Here is a 25,605-nt window from a genome sequence, read left to right as displayed (position 1 = left end):
TTAAATAGTGTTTTCTTTGGCTGAAGTTTGGCAGCGAGGACTCTGGAATCTTCCACGCAGCGTCCACCCTTAACCCACCTGCCAGGCCGTGATGACACACACTGAGGCAGCTGTATGTGTGTGTGTGTATGTCCGAGCATTGAACCCTTTCATGCTGAGGAGTGAACTGAGTGGTGGCACACATTGGCTGCCAGCTGCCATGACCTCATTCACAGTGAGAGAGACAGAAAGAGAAAGACAGAGAATGGGAAAATACGAGCGGCCAAAATGAGACGAGGTGTGTGTGTGGAGGGCATAGAGATTTCACACAGAATTACACCATGACCTCACTCTGTGGTGTGGTGTCTGACTGGTTTGGTGGGAATATTTGTGCTGGCATCATCAGTCTGTGGTTAAAAATAAAAACAGAGTACAAATTGTCACATTAACTTTAGTGCAGTTTACATTCAGAGAAACACAAACAGTGGCCTTGCTGAAAATTGTACTTTCTGAAGTGTATTTTCAACTCAATATTATTGACTTTACAGGCTTAATTAATTGGTTCATGTATAAATTAAGACTTTAGACTGAGCAGAGATCCACCAACAAAGCATTAACCTGGATTTCCCATGATAGTACTGTACTGTCAACAGAGGAACAAGGTTTAACCTCTTTTTTTCCCCCTGTAATGCAGTGCAGTGTTGACACGTAAATAAGCATCGCCCCTATCGAGGTGCTAGACAGACACTCTTACCAGAAGATGCGTCAGCTCAGCGTACACATAAAATAAACGGGTGCTTTGCTGCTTGTTGCGGGTGAGATAAAGACATGCAGCAGATACGTGAGGCACACAGAGAGTTGTGTCATCCACTTCCCTGTCTGCCCGAGGTGTCACTGACTCTTTTCCTGTGAACAGGAAGCACCAGCTGCTGTTCCTGGAAGAGATAACTACGTCAGTTTAACCACACAGAGCTGTCTGTGCATATGTGAGTGAGATCATCTTGCTTTTCTATGCTGTATGACGGTGTTCAAGACGGATGAATTAACAGTAAATATGCGAACAAATTGATTCTAACTTAATTTTTTCTATTCGTAAAACCGACTTTACCACAGGAAAGTAAAAACAATTGAGGTCAAATTTGTATATTGTATCTATTCAGTGCAATTTACATTTATGAGATTATAATCTGTTCTTTTTAACACAGTGTCACCTATTCTCCAAATAAACCAAAACTTGAGAAACTAAACTTACATTTATGAGATTATAATCTGTTTTTTTTAACACAGTGTCACCTATTCTCCAAATAAACCAAAACTTGAGAAACTAAACTGAAAGTGAATAAAAACTGAACTAAAACTGTGTCGCCCACACTGGAAACTAAGAACATTACGCTGAAAATGACAAAACTGGAAATAACATTCTCAACATGAAACCAGAATATCAGCAGTGGTTATTGCTCGCTGGTATCTGGGTTCATTGGCTGCACACACACACGTAGATGACAGGACATAAACTCCCTGCTGCTGTTACATTTTACAACGTGAATCATATGCTGTACTATATGATGTGGGAACGTTTACATGCACACTAATCTTCCACATTAACTCCAAATATGATCTGAATTCGATGCGGGTCAAGCATCACATACTCTAAGTTAGGCCTTATTCCGAATGACGCACTCTCTGACTGATTGAGACATGATAAGCCAGCATTATTTGGGTTTTAGGAACATTCTTTGGACGTGTATACAAGGCATTCAGAATATATGTCACAATTGACCCTCTGGATGCAGACTGGCCAATCATAACGTAGCACTGGGTCGGCTCAGACCAGGGTCTGACAGCAACACAGCTGTGCTCTGTTGACTCTAATGCAATAATTTCTGATTTCCTTCATTTTCAGGCTGGTTTTGTGGATTTGGAGCTAAATGTTGTGCCTGGGACACGTCGTGTATTAATGATACTTGTTACCTGGAGAGGATGGAAAAAGATATACGTTTCTTCCCTGTTCCAAAATCAAACCCTGAAAAGTGTAGGGTTAGCTAGCTAGCTACTGAAGATATAGCCTACTGAATGCATACACATGCTGCTTTTGCTTTTTATAACAGTGAAACAAAAGACCCTGCTGTACAGGAACCAGTGAAGGGAAGAAGGGAAACTTGAATCTTGTTCGACTTCCCCCGGTGATCGCTGCCTGTCCAGCGGCGGAGGTCCAGGTGCTGGCAGCAGCACGGGGGTGAAACCAAACACCGTTCTTCTGCACACACTGCGATGCCACACAGCTGGTTCAATATCAGCGAAGCTTCCCTTTATATTCATTGTCTTCTGTGGCGATCAGCAGTGATGTGGTGGTTCACTTTTACACTGTGATCTGTAGCCTATAGTTCAGCTTCAGCTTCTAACTATCTTTGTCTTTTTAACCTGTTGTTGCTGCTGAGTCAGTTTGACATCCTGGATATATCCTTCAAACACAGACTGTAGAGTCTCTCTGGAACCACTATTTCATTTTCTCAAAAATATGATAACATTTCTTCAGGGAGTGCAGTTAGTTACAGTGTGGGCTCCATGCTTACTCCAACAGCTTGTTGGACCATCGCAAAGAGGCGGGGCTTAGCGAAAGGTCAATTGGGGATTTGATTGTGACACTCTTTCTCTTGCCTGTTTACAGTCAGCTCTGTGTTGTACACAAACCAACTTGCCAACAGTTTTTAAGTCTGTGGGGTAAAGCCCTGGTCAGAAGGAGAAACACGCCTTCTTTTAAACATTGTAAAGGACTTCTCTGTCAACAGGTTCTTAGATATGCAAACATCTTAACACCAACCCTATCAAGAAGGTGGTTATAGAAATGAAAAGGGAGGATTTGTCCACAACAAGCCACAGCAGTTTCACTTTTCCATAGTTTGACGTGACAAAAAAACAACATGTAAGGGCATGTTAATAGGTGTATGCACAGATGCGTGTTAACAGGAACACTAGTGAAATATTCACTTTCAGTATCCATGTAAACAGCTTAGTAGGAATATTGTCTTCTTTTTGAAATAAGCGCAAAAACTGGAATATTACATGCATGTAAACGTAGTCAGTGTGAGGGTAAGCGTAAGTCAGGCTGACCTTTTCAACTTTGTTTCTCTGCGGAATGGAGATAAATTATTACCTGGTGTTTTTGTTTTCCCCCTGTTGTATTGATGCCTTTGCAGACTCAGGCAATACTCATTAAAATTACATTACCTAAATGAGAGCGTGCCAGGTTCAAATCTCAGTAATGTTGCACAACTGGGAAATGTTTGCATGCATGTATTGGTATTGGCGTATGACTCTGTGAGGAGGATACAGGATGAGTCAGAGGAAATGTGTGTGTGTATATGTGCCAGTGTGTGATTGCGTGTGTGTGTGTGTGCGTGCGTGCGCTTGTTCATCCTGTTCATTGTTTATTCAAAACAAAGCCACACAAAATCTGTGAAGCAAAGAGTTTGCCAACATTTGCCACTGGCGTAATTTTCTTTTCTCTTTCAATCATCATCTCTCTTTTTAGTCCTTGTTCGTTTTCAGGCTCATTGCTCAGACTTCAGTTTGCTGAAACTAATTATGGTTAATAATTAGCAGTTAATTTCTTCTTTTTTTAATGGTTCTTTCTCTTGTTCTTCTCTTAACAGGAGGGGCAGCAGCTCTGTCTTTCTGAAGACATTTGTGGCATGAAACTGGATCGCACACATCTTTCATTCATCACCTCCACCTCCTTCATCTCCCTCCACCACTCTTCAGTTAGGAGCTCTCACCTCAGCTCCACCGCATTGATGAGGTAACGTCAAGCTCTACGCAGCGCAGCACCCACCTTTCCTTCCCCTCCTTCTGTGAGCCTTTCCATCACAGCCATGGGGCAGAAGATCTCTGGCGGCATCAAATCGGTAGATGGTCGCGGGGAAAGCGGTGGCTCCCCATCCTACCGGCCTTCAGCGCATCGCCGTCAGCACCCAGAATTGAGGGGCCCAGATTTCGCAAAACCACCACGGCTAGATCTCCTATTGGACATGCCATGTGCTGGACTGGAGACCCAGCTCCGTCACGCGTGGAACCCTGACGACCGCTCGCTCAACATCTTCATAAAAGACGATGATAAACTGACATTTCACCGCCACCCGGTCGCTCAGAGCACGGACTGCATCCGGGGGCGGGTTGGATACACAAGGGGTCTGCATGTGTGGAGGATCCACTGGCCCTCCCGACAGAGGGGCACCCATGCCGTGGTCGGGGTGGCGACCTCAGAGGCTGCTTTACATTCTGTTGGCTACACGGCGCTGGTGGGGTCGGACTGTGAATCCTGGGGCTGGGATCTGGGACGCAACAGGCTCTACCATGACAGTAAGAACAGGGCCCACAGCTCGCTGCCCACTTACCCTTCTTTCCTGGAGTCAGACGAGACGTTCAACCTGCCGGACTCTCTGCTAGTGATTCTGGACATGGACGAAGGGACGCTGAGCTTTATGGTGGATGGACAGTATCTAGGAGTTGCATTTAGAGGACTGAAAGGCAAGAAGCTGTATCCTGTCGTCAGCGCTGTGTGGGGACATTGTGAGATAGCCATGAAGTACATCAACGGCTTGGATCGTAAGTACCATATCCTACACTGACAACACATTATGATTAAGTACTGATGAAGAGTGTTTAATGCGGAATTTTTATGACACTATTACAGTAGTTGGTAAGATGGCTGTTAACACACGAATAGAAAAACAGCACTGTGGTAGCCCAATCGTAACATGTCACCGCATGTCCCAGGCTGTAGTAAGACTTTCAGTTTGTTATGTAACTCTGCAAAGTCGAGATTGTACATTGACACACTTTCTTTGGTATCGAACAGGGTGAAAGTTGGACAGGAAATTCACATGTTCTGCAATATTCAAGAGAGTGATGACACCAGTTTGTCTACTGGAAACATTGAGGCAGTAGTTAAACTGCTCATCTTGTGTCGTCACATGAAAATGTGTGTGGTCTGTGTTTCTATAGAAATCTTCTCTATGCCACTGCTTTCTTTTTACCTTAACAGCAAATATGTGGAAGAAGTTATTTGTTGTTGTGAATTTGGGTTCTCTGGTTAAGGCAGTATTAAAAAGGTGGAGATAGGAATTTGTTCTCTACCGAACATTAGGGCTGACCTTCGAATCCATTTATGGACATTCGAAGCTTCAGAGCTCAGAACGAATTTAATTCGAAGCATTCGACGTGCATTGGTGTGAACTGGCAGGTTTTAAGAACATTGCAGAATGATGCATTGCAAGTGGTTGCCTGTTACAACTCATCTTGCCACACATCTTTGGTGTGAACTGGGCTGTAAATGCAGACCCCTATGACTTCAATCTGTAAATAATTTCTCTTTTTTGGATTCTTCGTTCACCATGGAGGCATGTGAGAAAAACAGTTGTCTTTACAAATTCAAGGTAACACTGAGTGAGCAACTGATATACAAATGGTCATTTGGGGGTTAATGATGGCCGTTTGACTGACCTCTGTTTTGACTTCATTATAATACTTCTTGAGGTACAGGGCTGACCTCCTGAATGTAGAGTTCATTTTCCGTATGTTGGAGCTTTTCTCAGACTCGTTTCTTCAGATATTACAAAGCAGTTCTTGGGCTAGGTGCCCGAGGAAGAAATAATATAAATTTCTAATATGTAGTCTTACAAATGTTACCTGCAGGTATCAACACCTCATTACCATGGTCCTTTTGGCTGTTTCAGTGTTAGTCTTCTGGGTCACTGTCATGGCTAGAAGGGTTTTGTTCTGCACTACATAGTAGCAACACTACATCTTGCATTATAAATGTATCAGGAGGTTGTTGTGTCTGTGTAGAACAGCTGTGTTTCTCGGTGATATGAGAGGGAGATGAGTTCATAAAGAGTAGACTGGATGTGGGGTTGAGGTATTTGAATATGTTTAGTTCCCAGGAGACTCTACATTCTGGTTGACTCCGTCTGTCTATCCACATGTGTGTGTTATAAGAGAAGAGACAGGCTTTTCCTCCCATCGCAGTCTAAACATTAACTCTTTGAACAGCTTGTTAGAAAAGCTCTTAGACACACATCATGGACACCTACACACATGGACACACACCTGCCAGGAAGGGAAAGTGTGTGTTATGAAAACACGCTTATGATCGGACTCTGTCCGTTTCTCTCCCCCTGTGTTTGCAAAGCCCCATGGGTCTTATTTGATATCACAACAGGGTGTGTTTTTGACCGTTACCCGGCAGAAAGTTGAGAAGAGACCCATCTCTCTCTTTGTAGTTTGTTACGTCTGATTTTTTTCTTTGTCCAATCACCCCAGATTACGCTTTGAAATGTTTCTTAGAAGTTCTGTGCTCTTAATGGTCATCAAAACATCAAGAGCCTGTCTTCTACACCCTTTAAGAGGTCCCAGGCCTTATCCTAGCTTTAAATTGGATGTTTTTGGTCTTAAAACTGCAGATGGCCACCCAGAATATGAATCAGAATGAAACATAAAACAGTGAATTTTAAGACTTGAAATTCTTAACCTCTGGTTTAAGTCCTGCCTGACTGTATGTGTGATGTCTGGTAATCTCCTACACTCAGGCTTAGTTCAAAGTACATACTTTGACTGTTGAAAGCACCTCTCGCACTCACTTCCCATTTATGGAGCCATCTGCTGGATTTCATGGCGAGTCTGTGTGATGGCCCACCTAGGAGAATATGGAGAATATTGAGTGCATTCAAAGCCCTCGCCTCTACAAGCGTACATGCTTCATGCTGTGAAATGAGGTTTGACTGTTGAAAATGGGCTCAGCCTAATGCATGGAGGAGAGTGAAGGTTGAAAGGCTCGTCCTGATAGGTGTGTCTTATGGAATAGCAAAAGAGGGAGTAGTGGTGAAAAGCAGGCAAGTGGGGATGTGTGTGAGACAGCGAGAAAGCCAAGGAATTTAAAAATACAGATTTGTGATCAGAGCATAAAATAACGAAAAGGACTAAAAGTCTGTCACACTAGAAAGTAGCTCACCCATTGGTTTGTCGACTCCCATTTTGAAGCCTTTAGTTGGGCATTTTGGCCGTTGCCATTTGAGATATTTGGAGCCAGAATTGACCATATTTGGATGAGAGGATTGAAGCAGAGGGGCCCCGCCCTTAATTATGTGTAACTTTAGGCCTTAATAAAATTGAAACGGGTAAGTTCACCCCTGCACAGACCAGAACTCTTTTTTGTACCAGCCTGTATTTCGGCTGTAAAGTTGGGCATTTAAATTTGGGACATATGGGGATTGTCTCGCTCTTGGAGCCAACCTCAAGTGGCCTTAAGAGGAACTTCAGCATTGGCTTCATTTTTAGCCGCTGAGGTTACAGCTTAGTGGCACAGAACAATTAATTGTTGTGTCTGTGCAAAACACTTACTTCTCGTAGGTTGATGACATAGTGACAACTCACCATACTAGGTGAGCTACTCGTGCTGGTAAGCGAATTGATAGCACGAAAGGAAGCTAGAAACATGCTAGACAGTCATGATAGCCCCATGAGCTTCTTTCCTGGGATTGCACATAATTTCATTCAATAAATAGTTATATTAAAGATGGGAAAAATACTTGTTTACTGTCTGTCAGCAAGCTTGTTAGCTGGGTCGCTAATAAGCTTGTTGCTAACAGGTCAGTAAGTTCAAACACTTTATTCAAAAGACGATGCCTAAAATCCAGACCTTGGAATTCGTTCACTCCACTAAGTTGACATATTCGTCTGGCATCCTGACATGAAACGGGGCTTCCTCAGTTGAAATAAAAAACGATCCAACAAGCACCCTGGGGGGACTCAATTAGCCAGTCAGTGCCATGGCAGGGACTAATGTTGTTGTCCCTTCTGCCTAATATCAGGCAACAAAATGTATTTGTACTATTGACTTCTTCTTCCTAACTGTTGTGGAGCAGTTTATACCTCGACCGAAGACTGTTAAATAAAAGTGGAAGGTGACACACAACTAATTTAGCTTCGATAGCTTCCTCTATTTAGGAGTCTCCTGAACTAATTTCTTTGAAAAGGACAACACTGTTGAGATGGCTTGTTGTTGGTCAACAGTGCAAGTTCACCAAATACAAAATTTGACTCAGCCCCCACGAGCAAATCCACTGTCACAGTAGTTTGCCGTTTGACCAAGCTGTAAAACTGCTGTTTCCTGTAAGAAGCCAGTCTAAAAGGGTACATTATTATGCAGCTATGCAACCCAAAACTGAAACAAAATAAATTAAATCATATGCGCGCAGACAAACAAAACAATGCCTGACTTGAGAGACAGGCCGTAGGTAGGGGAAACCCACTTGGACCACCAAACCTGAAACAATGCTTTTGGTTTCACATTCCATTGACACATAACCACATTCGTAGCTGAGAGGTCTTTTTGGGTTGTTAATGCTCCAGTCGTTGCTCTGAAGCTGAAACAAACACTGCGATGAGAGTAATATCTCCAGGTTCAGAGGTGAAGTTAGTAGCCTCGGGGTGCTCTCTTTGTTGCAGGGTGGGCAAACAGAGTGTGATTACAGCCTGTGTGTGTAGCAGCTTCGTTCAATATCAGTTTTGAATTGAATCAGCTTGTCTGCCCCACAGATGACTCGGATACTGAGAATGAAGTCATAATTGCCCGAGAGTGTGTGAATGGCAGTACAGCTGGATGTGGTCAGATAACAGACGTTGTATCATATAGTTGTCTTTTGATGCCGTCTTCTTTGGTAATTGCTCAGAGTATCAAATGTGAAGTGCGTGTGTGCATTTAAATCTCAATGAATGTATCATATAAATCTGTTCTGTGTGTTTATGAGTGTATGGTCGTAAAAAAATCCTCTGGGTAGCTCGGTAATGACTTTATCTAACAGGCCTTCCCATGAGAAGCGACTATTGGATTGTTTGTGAATTATCGTTGAAAGGGGAAACAACATGACTGCAGGGTATTAAAAAGAGATTTATAGACGTGGCGTCTCCTCGCCACAAACTGTTTGTTTTTCTCATCACTCCGGCTCAGGCCCCGCTGCACCGCCAGCAGTTGATCATCACTTTGCTCCACCTCAGATCATTGCTCCCATTCCTGCAGTAACACAACACACACACCGGTGAGACCTATAACCAGCAGCACTGCAGGTTTAAGGTAGTTTTGGGAAGATCACACAAAGCAATCAGGGTCAGGGAAGTACGTGCGCTAATGCAAATAAATGCTGAGCAAGGTTAAAACTGCATTATCCTGTAAATGTGATGTAAATTATTCATCCTTCCAGCGCTCTGAGTGAGGACTTTCTCCTCTTCCACTGAGAGGTGAACGGATCCCTGTTTCCCAGATAGTGTATTTTCACTTAATTGTTGCTGAATTACATAAATAACATGTGTAACTAATTTATTTTGCTACCTTGAAGCATTTTTTCATCTGCTTCTCTCTAATGTGTGTGCATAATATCTCTATCACACACACACACACACAGCTCTGTATTCTCCCTCATCCTGTCTCTATAATTGTACCAATTAGCGGCGCTTTGATTCACTACAATAGGAGCTGTCTTAGCTTGGGCCCTGATATGTGCCACTTCCTCTCTTTCTCTTTTTCCTCCTCTTTTCTCTTTGTATTCACACATACATCACACCAAACTCCACTGCGAAATCTGGCAGTTTAATGTTGCCTTTCTTATCAACCAATGCACAAACCACCCGAAATAGACACTTTCTAAACCATCAGAGGCCACTGCTGGGCACATACGACTCTTATGAGGTGAAGACCTTGTAAATCCAATTTGGGAGATTGGTTTTAACTTCAGTTGAAGGATTATATTTCTTTCCTGGTAGTAAAGCCAATGTTGGTGTGTTTTTCATTCCCTGCAGTTGCTGAAAAGTTGACATTAAAGGTCTATTATCCAACAGCTGTGATATGATTCACCAGCGCAAACCAGTTTCAGCCTCAGACAGTTTACTGTAGCTGACCGGATGACAGGACCAATCATTACTGTTCTGAGACGCTGTGAGCAAAGCAAAGAGAGGAGAAAACAGTGTGGAACAGGGACGCTGGGTTGAAAAGAAGGAAAGACAAGTAAAAAAAGACGAGGGAGACGGTGACAGAATGGAAGAAAAACAGAGAGTTACTGTGAGAATAAGGCCTAGTCTGCACGTACATGGGTGTTTTTGAAAATGGGGGGTTTCCTCCTCCTTGCTCTCAAGCGGAAGAAAAAATTTCAAGAAGAAGCTATCACTGGGAGGCTCCCTGGCCCTGTTCCTAAATGTAGTGGAAGCATAACTATACATTTATGTGTAGAGTAAGCACTATTTTGGCCACATCCGCCATTGCTTGAAATGTTGCCTCATCTGTGACAGCTCAAGCTAAAACCTCAATTTTCCTTGTCTACAAGTCAGCACTAGCTCCTTTTACACTGCCTGTTCAAGGCGGGAATGTCACGCCATTATTCTGCCTCGTTCCTCTGTATAAAAGGTAAGATCATAACTTGAAATGGGGGGACAGAGTTGTCTCACCTATAAGCTGGCAGTGGAAGTAGTAACAGCACTGGGCAAAAGGGATGGGACAATGGATGGAACAGGTAGGACGTCTAGCAGACATGTTATGTGTGCGATCACTGGGAGATTTAAAAGCAGTTAATAGCAGTTAGCAGCTAACTCAGTGAGAAAAAATAGCGGCTTAAAATGTCCGCAAATTGGGAAAACCATCAAGTCCAGGAGCTCCTTACAGTCTGAGCAGAGGATGAGATCAGCCGCCATGTAACCAGGGCAGTAAATGATAATTATTGCCATGTTATTCCATTGTTATTGTTATGAAAGTGCTGCCTGACGCTTATATTATCTGACACACAAGAGGCTGATGCAGTTGTGTTATATGCCACACCCGTCACGCCTCTTTTGCTTCCAGAATTACAACATGCTTTCTAATATCACACATTAGGATGGCATTATGCTGCCGTTGTTTGGGTCTGTATAAAAAAACAAAGCTGACGTAATGAAGGGTCTTTGTTGCAGCCTCATCACAGGATCTCTGGGCGACTGAAAATGGAGTTTCTGTGACATATAATGGTTTTTGTGTGTGGACAAAAGGCTCTAACGCATAGAAAAAGCTAGATTTGAAATATACCTGTGTTCATGTGGACTAGAATAAGATCCTAAATGTACCATGGACCACACAGAAATCTTATCAGGAGAAGGATGGAGCCAGAATACAAAAGGCAGTGAGAGGGAGGGTGTGAACAATAAGGACAAAAAGTAGAGAGCTAGCGGAGCCGTGCAGTTGTGTGGGATGATGTGAATGAAGCAGTGTGACACAGACACTGGACAGAAAAATTGTCATATTTTCAAAGAAGTTTCAAAACCGTTTGTTCACTCCCACATCTCTGCACCGTCACTTTGTCTATTTTAACCGCACCGTGTGAAAAATGTCAAACACACACCATAAGGCTGCTGGACTTCCAACTCCGCTGAAAGAAATGCAACATTTGCAGTGTGCAGACACAAACACTAACGCTGGGTTTTGTTGGCAAGGTTTAATTCATACTTCATAGTTAAAATCACAATTGCAGGCTTATTCAGGCGTCACATTCCAGCAGATCTGTCAACGAGAAGTGACCCACTTTTTTTTTCTCCCTGAAAGCTGGCCTGACCTCCCTCTTACCTACTATTTAGTCTCTGCGCCACATGAGCTTACATACTCCAGATCAGACCTGATCCAGCTGTTGTGTTGCATGCAGACACCCATTCACACAAACTAAAGAACATTGAGATCCATTCATGAAATTAATATGAGATCATAGCATTATAAGGTACCAAGCTTTGGTTTTATTCAGTATGGAGGGCTGGACTGCAGTGTTATGATTATTTTGTCTTAACCCTGTAGAGTACAGACAAATACCAGACCAGGTAAGTTCTGGTAACATGCTGTCACATTACACCTTAAAAGTAGGGGTGGGCGATAACGATGGATGCTGATAATGGTTATTTTTTGTACAATATGGCAGATGACCATATCGTTATATCAGGATATGCCTTGTGCATATTACTAATTCATTTCTGCATTAAAAGCAGAACTTGTTTACATGCAAGAGACTTGCTCTCCTTCACACACGCACACAGACACCCCAAACTGATCAATCACTTCCACCAGTTTAACATCAATCATTGGCCACATGGTGTTGCAGTGGTTAGCATTGTGGCCTCACAGCAAGAGGGTTCCTGGTGCGAACCCAGGGTGGGGGAGCCCTTTTTTGCAGAGTTTGCATGTTCTCCATGTGTCCGTGTGGGTTTCCTCCAGGTACTCCAGCTTCCTCCCACAGTCCAAAGACATGCTGGTTAATTGGTGAATGTGAATGTGAGTGTGAATGGTTGTCTGTCTCTATGTGTCAGCCCTGTGATAGTCTGGTGACCTGTCCAGGGTGTACCCTGCCTCTCGCCCAATGTCAGCTGTGATAGGATTTCCTCTAAATTCAGATTTGTTAACTAGAATGGTCACATTGGTATAATCATATGCATCAAAGGGGCAGATCAACCAGCAGTATTGTATATCGTGGCATTGCCTAAAGATATCAAGTTATAATTTATAAGCCATATTGCCCAGCCCTACTTAAAAGGTGTGTATGTTAAAAGCTGTTCTTTATTCATAAGTTTGGTTTTGTTGGTATACTTTACTCCTCTTGCAGATTTGTCAGTATAAAAGTTTGGTTTAGTTGACGTAACTGTTTGAAAAAACAAAAATCTTATCTGACATTAAAAGATCTGAAATGAGATCTTTCTGTCGCTGATGCAATGTATCAGCTCCCTGGTGCATTACACATATTCATCTTCATCCAGTGTTTGTTCTAGATAGGAATTTGGGTTCAAGTGTTGCGTCACCTGAATTACAGGAAAACACTTTCTCAGTTGGCCCTTGTGATATTAAGCGCAGATATTTTGGGTTTTATTTGCTGAGGTTTTTTGAGATATTCATCTCTCAAACTTCCGCTGCCACTGCAACACAATGAAGTCAATGTTTAATTTGTGACAGTGAACAAAGAGAAACTCTTTCACTACTTTCTTCTGAAGAAATAGTCCCACATAGAAGTTTCTACAGTGAGGTGTGTAGATAATCTTGTGAAACTTTTTCAAAGTTTGTGAAATTTCAGTCACAGTTCGAAACTATACGTTTAGACGCCACTTACAGTAAGTAGGAAAATGTTTTGATTTGTGTGAAGTGATCCTTTCATATCAGTTTATCTCCTGAAGGTTTTCTGTCGTGTTTACCTCGGCTCTGCTTGGTTCAGTGCACTTAAGTTTCACTCTGTTCCATTACAGGTGCGTCCATGTGTTTGAATTATAAATCTTCCTGTTAGACAGAGTGACTCAGCTTACTAGTGTTAGCATGCTAGTACTCAGAGTCTCGCACTGACTGCTGGCTGTGTGATATGTGGGTCAGTGGGTTAGTTCTTTAGGTTAACTTAGCTGCTCGCTGCAGGCAGAGCGGCTCACACTCTGCTTTTTATGCCTCCCTGATTTGTCTCCCTTTGCTTTTTACTGTCACATGCACATGTCTGTCTCCCTTTGGTGGCTTTCTTTTCTCTCTCTTGTTGGTTCCCTCCTCAAGTGTTGGCTCCAGCACATTTAGACAAGCCATCAGCAGCCTCTCTCTAGTGCCCACGCATTGTACAGACACACAAAAGTATATGCAGTGTGTTCTTCTTACCCTGATTTTGAGAGACTGCAACACAAACTTTTAGAGCAATTCAGTTCGGATTTGATTGCTATTTAAAAACGCAAATTCTCCCCTAAAATTGAAAAAAGCAGTTTGTGTCTGCACCTGCATTAGACAAAACACCCTACAGGCAGATTATGCTAATTTAATAGTGGATAATTTACAGTGCCTACGCAGTTACTTAATAGCTTCTGCAAAACGTCTGAGTGGGAGCAACATCAACCGATATTCTCCCTGTCTTTAATGTCAGTGTTGATGCCTCTATGTGTCTTTGACCTCGCTCTTCTTGACATAATCTAACTAAATGTCTTCGATTGCGTGTTCCGAAGCTGCACTACAAGATTATGTGGCACAGAAAAGGCTCAGATGCACGTTTGAAAGTGCCTCATGTTTTCTTCTTCATCCTCTGCTTTGAGATCTAAACACCCCCAGCAGGGAACAGTGGTGTCATGTCAGCGCGCTCATAATCAAATATTTAACAGCAGAGATGAATAGAGGAGAGGGGGAAAAAGGCAAAGAAAAACATAACAAATAAGACACAACAAAGAAAGGAAAGGAGTGGGGAAAATGGTGACATGCACGAGAAGACAGAGAAACATGTTTTACACTGGAAGCCTAAAAAGGGAAGATAGTGATTTTTGTCTAGTGGCGCACTGTAGCTTTCAGAGACAAAAAGAGGGTGTGAATAAAGCAAGAAGGAGAGTGAATAAAGAGAAAGAGAGGCCAAAATGGAGAGGATGTGAAAAGATAAACAAATCACAATAAACAAACAGTGAGACAGAGGCAACAGTGAGATGTGCGACTGATCAAAGTGTGGCAGCCAGAACAAATAGAGACAGAGACAGGATGATAAAAGACAAAGAAAGAAAGGGGAGACATTAGAGATGAAGAAGACGAGCGGTGTGAAGAGTGAGCGCGGGGCAAATTGAAAGTCATGTCAAGTGACTGGTGTCAGTTGTGTGGAGATCACATGAAGTGATCAGCGATGAAGGGATGAAGGACGAGGTCTGCTCAGAGACGAGAGAGGTAGAAACAAGCTGCTAATGAACGGCTGCAGGGCAAAACTTTGATTGATTAGTGAAGGTAAGAGGGCTGGAATATGAATTAGTGTTTTAGACACATATACACACACTTACAGACTTTAAAAATGCCTACACCAATATTTCTACGACAGGACTCATAATAAATATCTGAATGTTTAGCATGTCCATCTTAGTTTAGTGAGGTAGCATGCTAACATTAGCTAATTAGCACAAAGTACAGCCAGTACAGCCATTAGGGATTTTACACAGGGGGACAACAATTTACAAATTTGGCCCCTGATCCTCGTCCAATCCAGCATCACCAACACCCACCCTTAGCTCTAATACCAACACGGGCAATTTCAAATAAGCTCTCGGCCATTAGCCCCGGAGGTGACCGAGATGGAGTCTCTAACAACCATTTCCAAATCCGGTGTTTTAGACCCATGCAGGTCACGCTCTGTTGTGCGTACATATTCTCAATATAATGACAAAATACAAAGGATCAGGACAGTTATTTCATAGATTCTTTTCCCTTTAAGATCAGACTGACAGTTTTAATCCTCCTTTTACCTTAAAACAAACAAAGATAGAATAAAATGCCCTCCAATGAAGGATTAGAGAAAAGTAAAATCACACATTTATTGAAGAAATATAGTTTATTAGTCTAGTATAATCCAGTGTTTATATTATGCTAATCCAAGACAGTTTATAAACACCAGTGTGCAGAAATATTCAAATACAACATTCTGAAAAATGACAGTGCCACTTTTTTTTTCCATCACCACAATTTAGCCTATCTGTGGAGCATTATTTAGCCCCTTAGGACAAGATACCATGAAATGCTTGGTACCAATAGATGCGTTCTGTCATCTTTTATCTCCACGCTATCTAAAACTGAGTCCACTTGTTGTTTTCACAACAACTGTGGGGGTTGGGGTATCCGATGACAAGTTCAAATGGGTTTTAATGATAACAATAAATGTATTTATTATGTAGATCAGTGGTTCTCAAATGGTGTGCCATTGAGAACCACTGATCAGGTGTGCCGTGAGATTTTGTGATAACCACACATTATTATTGCAATATTCAACTGGGCCTATTCAAAAAGTTATGAATGAATTTTAAATTGACTGTATCAGTATGTTGTGTGCAACCATGCACCTAATAAAAAGGCAACTCTAGCTAAAAAATGTACCTATCAGTTGCTTTTTGCACGTGGGATTTATAAGTGTGTGACATATTAAAAGCCCTGATAGGCAGCCAGTGTGAGGGATGATTACAATTAAAAGGAGAAAGCTGTGAGCGGGACAATGGATTGCTTTATTGCACGGTGCAAATTACAACAAAGCACCAGCGAAGACGACGGTAGACAGTATCACAAGAGCTACCAGTCTTATTTTGCTGTATTTTTATTGTCGTGATAAAAGTGATAACACGCAATATAGATGCTGTCGTGCACAGGTATAAATATAGATGTGCCTTGAGGTTTTGGCTTGCCCCTATGGTGTGCCTTGGGCCTTTCAGTGACATAAGTCAGTAAGTAAATTGTTGTACTTGATCCCATTTTAAGGCCAAGTATAGACTGTTGCATAGACTCACTGATCTGATTTAGAATAAAGTAAGTTCTAGGCTAGCAGACTAGCATTTTTAAACCAGATCACGTGCAGCAGACCACTTGTATACATGCAAAACCAGATTAAGTGAAATTGGTTTTCTCAAATTGATGCCACCTAGTCTTGGATTAACTAAACCAGTTTCCTGAAACAGGACTCCATATATTTGCTTTTCATCTTCAATGATTTGGTGGCCAGACAATACAGTTCTATTTCTGTTTTCACTCTTGTACTGCTTCTATTTCTTTATCTGCTTCTTCTCATTGATTCCACCACATGACTTTTATTGATCCATTCCAGCTTTTACAAGTGCCCCGAGGCTAGAGCCGTGAGCTCTCAGTAATGAGCCCTAACACAGGTGCTTGACATTAATCACATTTAACATATGTAATGAATAACATTTGGAGAAACTGTTTCAGAAAGCCGTGTTTGAAACCTGAATGAGCTGCTCTAGATTAACTCCCTGTCCCTGTACAGGAAACCACTGGCATCATTACAATGGTGATTCACAGATATAGCTGTCTCTATAGCAACCCGACTGCCAACACCTTCACCTGAGTGCCTCGATGAGAATGAAAACTGGATGCTGGAGGCTTGTGTACACCACAAGACAATAGAGATGTTTTTCTGTGTTTCAGTACAGATCATGCAATGATAGCAGCATAAGTTTGGTGAGCAGATAACCAGAGATCTCGTTTTGGCAGTTGTGACCTTTGCACACATTGTTTGATATATTAATTAAGCACAGTAACAACAGTTGTGATCTGTTACAGCAGCTGCTTTTAACACCATGTCTCTCAGATGATACACAATTCAAGATACAGTGTATTAAACATTTTTAACTTTAAACAACATTCATGTATTTCTTTGCAACAGCAGAGCTCATTAGATGGACTTTGTGTGTTTTTGTGTGTGTTTGTTTCTCCATGCAAACACGCTTTAACTCTCCAAGGAGCCCATGTGCAATACCAAATCTACTGTTTGCTTTCTGCCAGTCTGCTGCCAGATAACAACTAGATGGTGGCAGGCACGCCAGCTTAGTTACCAACTGTCAACTGAATATTTTTACCCCAAATTTTGGATTGTTGAATTTAAAATGAGAACTTCAGAAAAAAAAAACACCCTCGGGGAAAAATTGAAAGTATTTCTACGTTGCATCATTTTTTAGTTGACATTACCATTTATTGCAAGATCTCCCTTTAGCGTCTAACACATTATTATTCATATTAATGTGCTTGTATAAAACCTGAGCCACAGAGAGACTGAAAAAGGAGGGGTGGAGATGGAGGAGTAGAGAGGGATGAGCGGACAGAAGGATGGATAGGCAACAACTGATCAACGTGAGGGGGGAATAATACAAAGCTCATTGGCCGAGAAAGAAGGGAGAAGAAGGCAGAGAAAAAGCATGAAATGGTGAATGCTGGCACTCCCCTGGGAGAAGACACACACCTGTGGGAGCCGACCAGTTCACATTTCCCTACTGTATCACCAGTAAGTGTGTTAAAAGCCCTGTGATTAGTGTTATTAGTTTTGTGTAAAACAGAAATGGCCCTGTGTGTTTGGAGACGCAGAGAGAAGATGAGAGACCGACTGAATTACTGCAGAAAGAAAACCAGAGTGATTTCACACCTGATTATCTCCCAATTTATCCCCTTCTCTGTCAGGACTGATCCATTTCCCCCTCATCTGTTCCATTGTACAGAGGGAGAGAGGATCTATCCAGACTCATTGCATGGTGGAAAGATACTGCATTTACTGTATTAGGACGTGAGAGCTGCGTCATTTTTAGGAGCAGGTCAGTCTGTGGGAAACTCATTTGAATGCAATTAACTTCCAAAAATACACTCCACACACAGCAATAAAACCTTTTGATGCACGACAACACCAGCCACAACAGATTCAAAGAAATTCATGCGAGCGAGGAAAGCTGAGGAGCTGAAATCAGTTTTGAAAGCTCAGCAGTCGCTTTTTACGAACCCATAAATCCCACGTTTAACGCCGCCACAGACTAGACTATGATTGTGAACCACGCTTTTCCCAGACGTAAGTGCCTTCTTTGGATGAGGGTTTTTATAAAGATAGACTGAGGAAAAGACTATTACCTGTTTGACATGCATTGGAAAAACTAGAATTACCGCTTCAGGATTGTAAGCCTCAGCCAACCAGTCAGGTCACAGTTTACATTCATGTCTGTCCAGACTCGTATGTAGCCATAACAGTAAACAATGCTTCAAGTATGGATGTGGCTGCAAAGAAGCAGACTCTAAAACATGAATGATTCACACACATCTTCAACGTGACAACACAGAGGATCTATACAATCAGCACAGTTTCAAGATGGACACCCAAGATTAGAGTCATCAATTCAGCATCCGACCAAATGTCCCCTTCTGTTCCTGAGATGTGACGCTGGATAATGGCCTGAAAATTGCTTTTGCAGAGCATTATGATGTCACAGTGAAGTTAACCTTTGACCTTTTGGGTATAAAATGTCATCACTTCATCATTTTATCCTGTTAGACATTTGTTTGAAGCTTTGTGAGGTCACAGTGACCTTTGACCACCAAAAGTTAATTCTTGAGTCCTAGTCGATGTTTGTGCCGGAGGAAATTCCCTCAAGGCGTTGAGATATCGTGTTCACAAGAAGGAATGGATGGAAGGACAACCTGCAGACATTAAGGCCTGTACACGCGTCTTTAACTGCCTGGGAAACATGATGTCAGGTGCTGGGCGCTACTCTCGTGCCTTTTTTGTGCCAGCTTTTAAGAGCGCAGCTGCAGGTTGCGTCTGAGGTTGCTAAGCAACCTTAACAAGCACTGTATCAAAGCCTACTTACCTGAAATCCTGAGTGCAGAGCTGATCTTCTTCCAGGCGCTGTTTATAAGTGTGTGGGCATATCGTCTATGGGACAGATGTAAAGCTATGGGCAGCTCTGCACCAAAATGATCAACTTTTCCGTGTTTATCACAGATTGATATTCACGGAAGAAGGGAAAGATATCTGTCGGCTGTGATTGGGTGTTCCTACCACGCGCGCTGCTGTGTTCCAAAAGTCGAACTCGGTTTATCTCAGAGCTGCCCTCAAAAATGGACGCTCATTTGAGTGCGCCTGCCACGCGTCTACATTGAAAACAGTGAATTTGAGGGCGCAAAAAACTCAGCATGTGTACGGCCCCCTATGCCTCCGGCCACAGCTATGGATGGAACAGAGGCATAAAAATATGGTGGCATGTAATGTTTGTCATTGGTGTTTGGTCACCATGGATTCATAAGGCCGCTGTTTTCATTCATTAAATCCACTACCTACCAAAACACACACAGGTCCAGTTTTATTAACGGATTGATCCAATCACCCTCGGTCCCTGTAATGATTGCGGGCAGTAATGAATGAGAGCAAGATAATCATCCCCAATCTTTGTCTCTCTCGGTCTTTGTTCAGGATGCCGCTGGCTCGGCCTCTAATCAACACTTCAATTTGGCCTCCTGACATCACCAATTTGCCGACAGGCTGGATTCCTTTGTGTGCTCTCATAGATTCAGCTCTATTTAAAGCTCTCCAGGCCTCTCTTTGGCATTCTTCTGCCCAGTGAAGGAAACTCAACGTCCTTTGCTTCACTTCTCCCTCTTCTGTGGCTTTGTTACATTAGATGTGTGTTTTCAGTTTTGTCAATGAACACATGAGCTGCTGCGCTACAAGCAGAGAGTTCAGTCAGAGCTACCTGTGGGCACTGAGACCTTCAGTCAGTCAACAACACTGTGTTTCTGTTAGAGTTGACCGTTCTGCTGCTGTTGTCTCTCTTGCGACACATAAAGGGGAACTTAAGTCTGTCTCTGAACTCTTTCTGAATTGTATCCATGTGTTAGTGTTGGAGACAAGTTGCTCCGTTTCCATGACAACACTTCTTTAACGTTTCCTGTTTGCACATCTTGTGACAATGATGTCATGACTTAAGACAGGTGAGCAGGGTTTGTCTTAGCGTTTAGGAATCTTGTCCTGTGCAGCAGAGAGCAGAGACGTGATGTAATGGGGTTTTTTGTATGTCCTTAGAAAACCTTCTTTTAACCTTCTTTTAACCTTTTTTTGATCATGGAAAGTTGACAGAGCTCTCTCGCTCTTTTCCAGCAATTTCCTAGTTCACACTCACCTTTCCACCTTCACACATGGGTAGTCCTCTGCTGTTTGCCACTCAGCAGCTCTGCTGGAGCCGTTTAAAGTAGAGTGCCGCGTCAAAGGCATCTCAACACTCTCTTCTAACTAAGTGGCCTTGTTCATGCACTTTTTCATTTTTTTTAATTCAGTGAGTTCACAAGAAGCCAGGTTATTCAGAAAAACTGTTTCACAGGTAAATGCATATACGTACATTGTAACCTGGTGACTGTAAGCCCACAGGTACATGCAGCTGTGCAGTACTCAGATTTGTCCCTAACCTCAACCTTATTTTGAAAGTGTTACGCACTAGGGACGGGAAAGTTCTTCATGTAAGGATCTTGATTTTTATTGTCTGTGATTCTGAATTGCATCACAACTTCCAAAAATTGATTTTTTTAAAACCTTTTTTTTCCTCACTTGGCAACGTTGACTTGCTGTGAGACCTTTCTGGCTTCCTTAGTAGATTACATAAGCCCCTTTTACCCCCTCTTATTTCGCCTTGCCGTTCTTTATAAAGGGTACGATGCTGGAATGGGGGTAGAGAGGTGTCTCACGTTCTAGCTGGCAGCCGAGGTGGTAACAGTACCAGTGACAGCCAGCAGGACGGGGGCAAGTGCAAGGTTTTGACCACGTATTATGTTTGCAAACTGCCACCGGGAGATTTAAATGGCAGCTAGAGGCAGTGAGCAGCTAACTCGAAGAAGAACAGCGATGGAAAATATCCACAAATTGGGGAGACAGTGAGGTCCAGGACTTTCTTACCCTCCGAGCAAAGGACAAGATCAGCCACCATATAACAAGGATGATAAATGATTATCGTTTAGAGAGTGCTGCCTAACATGCATCTTATGTGTCACACTGAAGCTGACAGTAGTTTGTTACATGTCACACCTGTCATGCCTCTTTTGCCTCTTGAACGCCAGCACGCTTTCTAAAATCACACACTGGGCAGCATAATGTCTGCCTTATTTGGCTCTGTATGAAAAGCAAAGCCAGCGTAAATAAGGGCCTTTGTTTCGGACCTATTGTGGGATCTCTGGGTAAAAAGGCTTAAGATTACATAGCCGCACATTGTGTCAATTCTATGGAAGCAAAGTTGCAGCAAGTCGTATGGCTACTGGCTAGTCAACTGCTGCTAACATCAGCTCTCAGAGTCTAAAATGAGCAATGGAAGCTAAATGAAGCAAGGTTTAACTTTTCAAAAATAAAAATGTCATCATCTTTTACACACTTTACTCTGCTTTCATGCCCTAATTTGACACATTGCCTTTTGTAGTGCAAAGTGGTCTGAAGTAGATCCTGAAATTAGCACACCCATGTACTAAATCGAGAATTTTCTTTGGATCAAATCCTGAGAAAAGATTCACACCCCTATTACTTAGTTATTTTACTAGTTTGTGGTGATGTAAGACACTGCTTTCATTTCACTGTAATGTTAAAACAGTAAGTTTTTAGTCATGCACATGCGCACATGTGAAAAGCTGATGAGAAACCTGGTTACACACACACAAAGCCAAGAATCTGGGCTGGGGAAAACAGGTTTCTCAATCCCCTACCCAGAAACCTGGTGACTGTAAGCTGTAAGCCACTTCCTGCTGCACAGCATACTAACCACTCTCAGGCTGGTGTTTTTTATTCTCACAAAGTAAGCAAAATAATGGAGTGCATATCAGGTTTATTTGAACTGCGATGAATCACAGACACCTGCTGTTGTAGCTATGTTGTAAACCTAATGAGGCCAGGATGTGGATGTGATGCGAATAGTTCATTTTAATATTTTGCTTTTAATATTCAAGTCAATGTAATTAAGAGAAAAAACATCTGCGACTCAGAGTGCAGCTGGCCAACATTTTCCACTGGTATCGTTTTTTTTTTTCTGTGTTGAAAGCTCGATGAACATGCATTATGCACACAGGATTTTAATCTTTACTAAAGTCTACAATTAGTGTTGTGAATATTCTTACAGCAGTTTCGCATGTCGTAACCTTGGAGACCAGTAAACCAAAGTGGTGTGCAGGGCTGAATGTGGCCTCTGTCACATTTCTCTTCAGTAGCACAAACAGCCTCTCCTGTCCTTTTGTTCCCCTTTAAAAGACCAGTGTGTTCTTTCTATAATCAGTTCTTTCACAATATGTGAAACGAGTCATTTTATTTGTAGTTAAAAATGTTGTAACATTTTGACGTGTCCTCAACCTGCACATATTAAGGAAGTCAGACATGACCTAAAGGTTAAGGTCTAAATTAAGATCTAACACCTATGATGAGCTTCCTTTTTACTCATTTCATGTCTTATATTGCTGGTAATGTACGTCACATTAAATGATGCGGCTTAGTCTTTTTCTGAAACACACTATGACACAAAGGAAAAATACAAAGGTCACAGTGTGGTTGATACTGCACGCACAATCTCGTTTCTAAAGATGTGAGAGATAAGAGTGTGCAACAGCTGAGAAATGCAGATTTTTTTTTTTTTTAAGTGACAAAAACAAGAAAAAAACCTTAAATATTCTCTGAGATGATTAGGTCATAAATCTATGAAGAAAAAAAAAATCAGGTCGATCAAACCTTGCAAAGTGAAGCAATGTGGTTCACACATCACACTATTTTTCAAGTTTTTTCTCCCCTGAATTTGTGACTTTAATCTCAGAGTTTGTGAGTTTTTTCCTCGCAAATTTAAGACTTAATAATTTCAGAGAATATGCAAGTTTTTCTCATAAATTTGACTTATTTGTTTTGTTAATTTTCCACTTTAATCTCAGAAAATATCCAAGTTTTTTGTCATGAATTTCTGACCTTAATCTGGGAAATTCTAAGGTTTTTTTTCTCTAAATATTAACCCCCAATTACCCCCTATTACTATTACTATTCTATTTTATTTTTATTTTTACCTATATTGGTCCTCATCATCTCATGTTTGTTTTTGTGCTGTTTTTGCATGGTATGATCTCCTGTAAAATCTCTTTGCCGATGCCATTTTCATCTCAAGACTCAATCTTCCTTGTAGTTTTTTATCTCTTAGGTCACAGTCATTGATCTCCTCAGTATGTCCCTTCATCCTACTGTACCTCCCCTGTGTTATCAGTCATTCTGCTTCTAGTTATCCATCACTTTGTCTCTCTATCTAGTTGACATTGCCCCTTCGTCCCCTCACCCTCTGCTGGCCGCTGTGCCCGGGCAGCTCCTGTAGTTCGCTCTGTTGGCTGGTACTGTCACGGCCTGCCCTGTCCTCTGTCTCACACTGACTGCTGAAGTTACCAAAAACCAAAGAAAAGTTGTGTCAGAGATCTTTAATCCTGCTTTAATCTTCAACACAGTGTACTTTAGTCATAGTTAGTGTGTTTTTTAGATATTACAAGTCTACACTACTTCCCTTTGAACTGATATTATCAGTTTCTCTGAAACTCATTCTGATCCCTGTGTACTTTTTTTAAATTTAATGTTTATTTTTCATGACCGCTCACCTAATGAAGACTTGATCGTGACAAAACATCATCAAAGTGCTTTAATCTGCTGTGTTTGTGAGATGAATGACTCTTATGCAGTTAGGACATTCATTGTGGAGTGTGCGAGAATAAAAGAGAAGAGGACGTCGCCTTGCAGTGAATCATCACAGACAGAGGATGTAGCTGCAATGCAGGTCGTCTCACCTCAACGGCTCTAAGGTGAATAGCGTACGAGTTGTTTACGAGCCCAAAGGTAGAGGTAGATTCTCTAATGTGTTGTAAGTCTTTCTAGTCTCACACGCAGAAATGACAACAATATCTGCATTGAAATTAAATACTTAAAAAACACAGAAGGCCTCTCCTATTATTAGCTCAGGTCCTCTGTTGAAAAGAGTAGGCTCACAGAACAGTTTATATGATTGATTCACGCAGATGAGTTGATGATGAAGAACATCCTGTGTACTTTACAAATGTGTGTGTGGCATAAAAATAGAAAAAGCAGGCGAGTAAGTGTCCTCCAACAACATTTTAATTGTTTAATTTGCATGTTAAATCATCCACCCAGAAGCAATGAAACACATCAGATATGCAAATTAAAGAATAATGAGTAATTAAGACAGATTTGGAGTTGTTAGGAGTATTTTCTTAGGACTATATTTTTTAATTTTGATGAATCTGGGCTCTGTGTTTTCCCCTGCTGCCAGTGTTTGCGCTAAGCTGGGCTAATCATGTCCTTGAGCCGCCTCTGTTCTGCACGCACACCGAAGAAATTGAAATCGATCTCATCGTCCAAGACAAACAGTTTCCTTCCTTTCCCCTGTTGAAGCTGAGTGATCCGTTATTGTTTTAGCTGCTTCACACAAACTTGAGAAAACAGTTCAACCTTTGTATCTGGGTTTAACTACTCAAGGTTATGTTTGTGGCCCACAGATGTGGTTTACTAGGCCACTGGGCCATGTGATCATGCAAAACTGTGTCTCAGTAACTGTGCTGAGTGTCTCGTGATTATACACATGCTTAGAATCAGGCCTAACATATAAAAGAAGTTAAAATAGGGACACATTCACTTTATATTGTTCAGTGTTGGATTATCATACAAATACAACAGTTGAACAGTAACCAAGGTAAAACAAAAAGGCAACATAACAGGTAATAAAACTAAATTTCTCAAAACAAAACACCTCACCTTACAAATGGACTGGAAAAGTGCTCAGTTAATGTACAATAATTACACACTCTTTTGTGTTTCACATCTTGTTTGTTTAGATACACAGATTCATGTTGTCAGTTGGTTCCTTTGGCCTTGGTGCTGATGGCAACAGCTCACATGTAAAGGAGTCAGCCTGGAAACCAAATGAATCTGCGAGCTCATGTTTTGTTTATTCTGGCGGATGCAGCAGGTCCTCCTCCTGCTCAGATGAATCTCAAACCGACCTGGCCCGGGTCTAAACCAATCACGACCATGTATCTGATATGCTGCATGTTTAACACAGAGACGGACAACTTGTATTGCCTTGCAGCTTTACACAGAATACATGACAACAATATTTTTGGTTTGCAGACCTTTGCACCGGAAATATCATGGCCAGCAAAAAAAAAAATTGACTGTATAAGGTATTGGACGTAGTTACCATGACATCATCATCAGTTCATTGAACTGTAGCTTAATGAAATAAATTGTTGCTTCTCATGAACATGAGTAGAAATTA

The 25,605-nt window shown here is 41.8% G+C and overlaps 1 protein-coding gene across 4 annotated transcripts in view; it reads left to right on the top strand.

Annotated features, from left to right (window-relative positions):
• Nucleotides 1-25,605, top strand: part of LOC126382684 (SPRY domain-containing SOCS box protein 4-like) — a 117,933-nt gene that overhangs the window by 59,609 nt on the left and 32,719 nt on the right. For all 4 annotated transcript variants that reach the window (XM_050032702.1, XM_050032704.1, XM_050032701.1 and 1 more), the window contains one exon: nt 3,633-4,584. In XM_050032702.1, the coding sequence (XP_049888659.1) occupies nt 3,852-4,584 (733 nt within the window). In that variant the 5' untranslated portion in view covers nt 3,633-3,851. The remainder of the gene's footprint in view (nt 1-3,632; nt 4,585-25,605) is intronic.

The sequence above is a fragment of the Epinephelus moara genome, chromosome 21 (assembly GCF_006386435.1).
Source record: "Epinephelus moara isolate mb chromosome 21, YSFRI_EMoa_1.0, whole genome shotgun sequence".
NCBI classification, from domain to species: Eukaryota; Metazoa; Chordata; class Actinopteri; order Perciformes; family Serranidae; genus Epinephelus; species Epinephelus moara.
The sequence above is the reverse complement of the archived record's forward strand: the minus strand, read 5'-3'. Positions and strand labels throughout refer to the sequence as shown.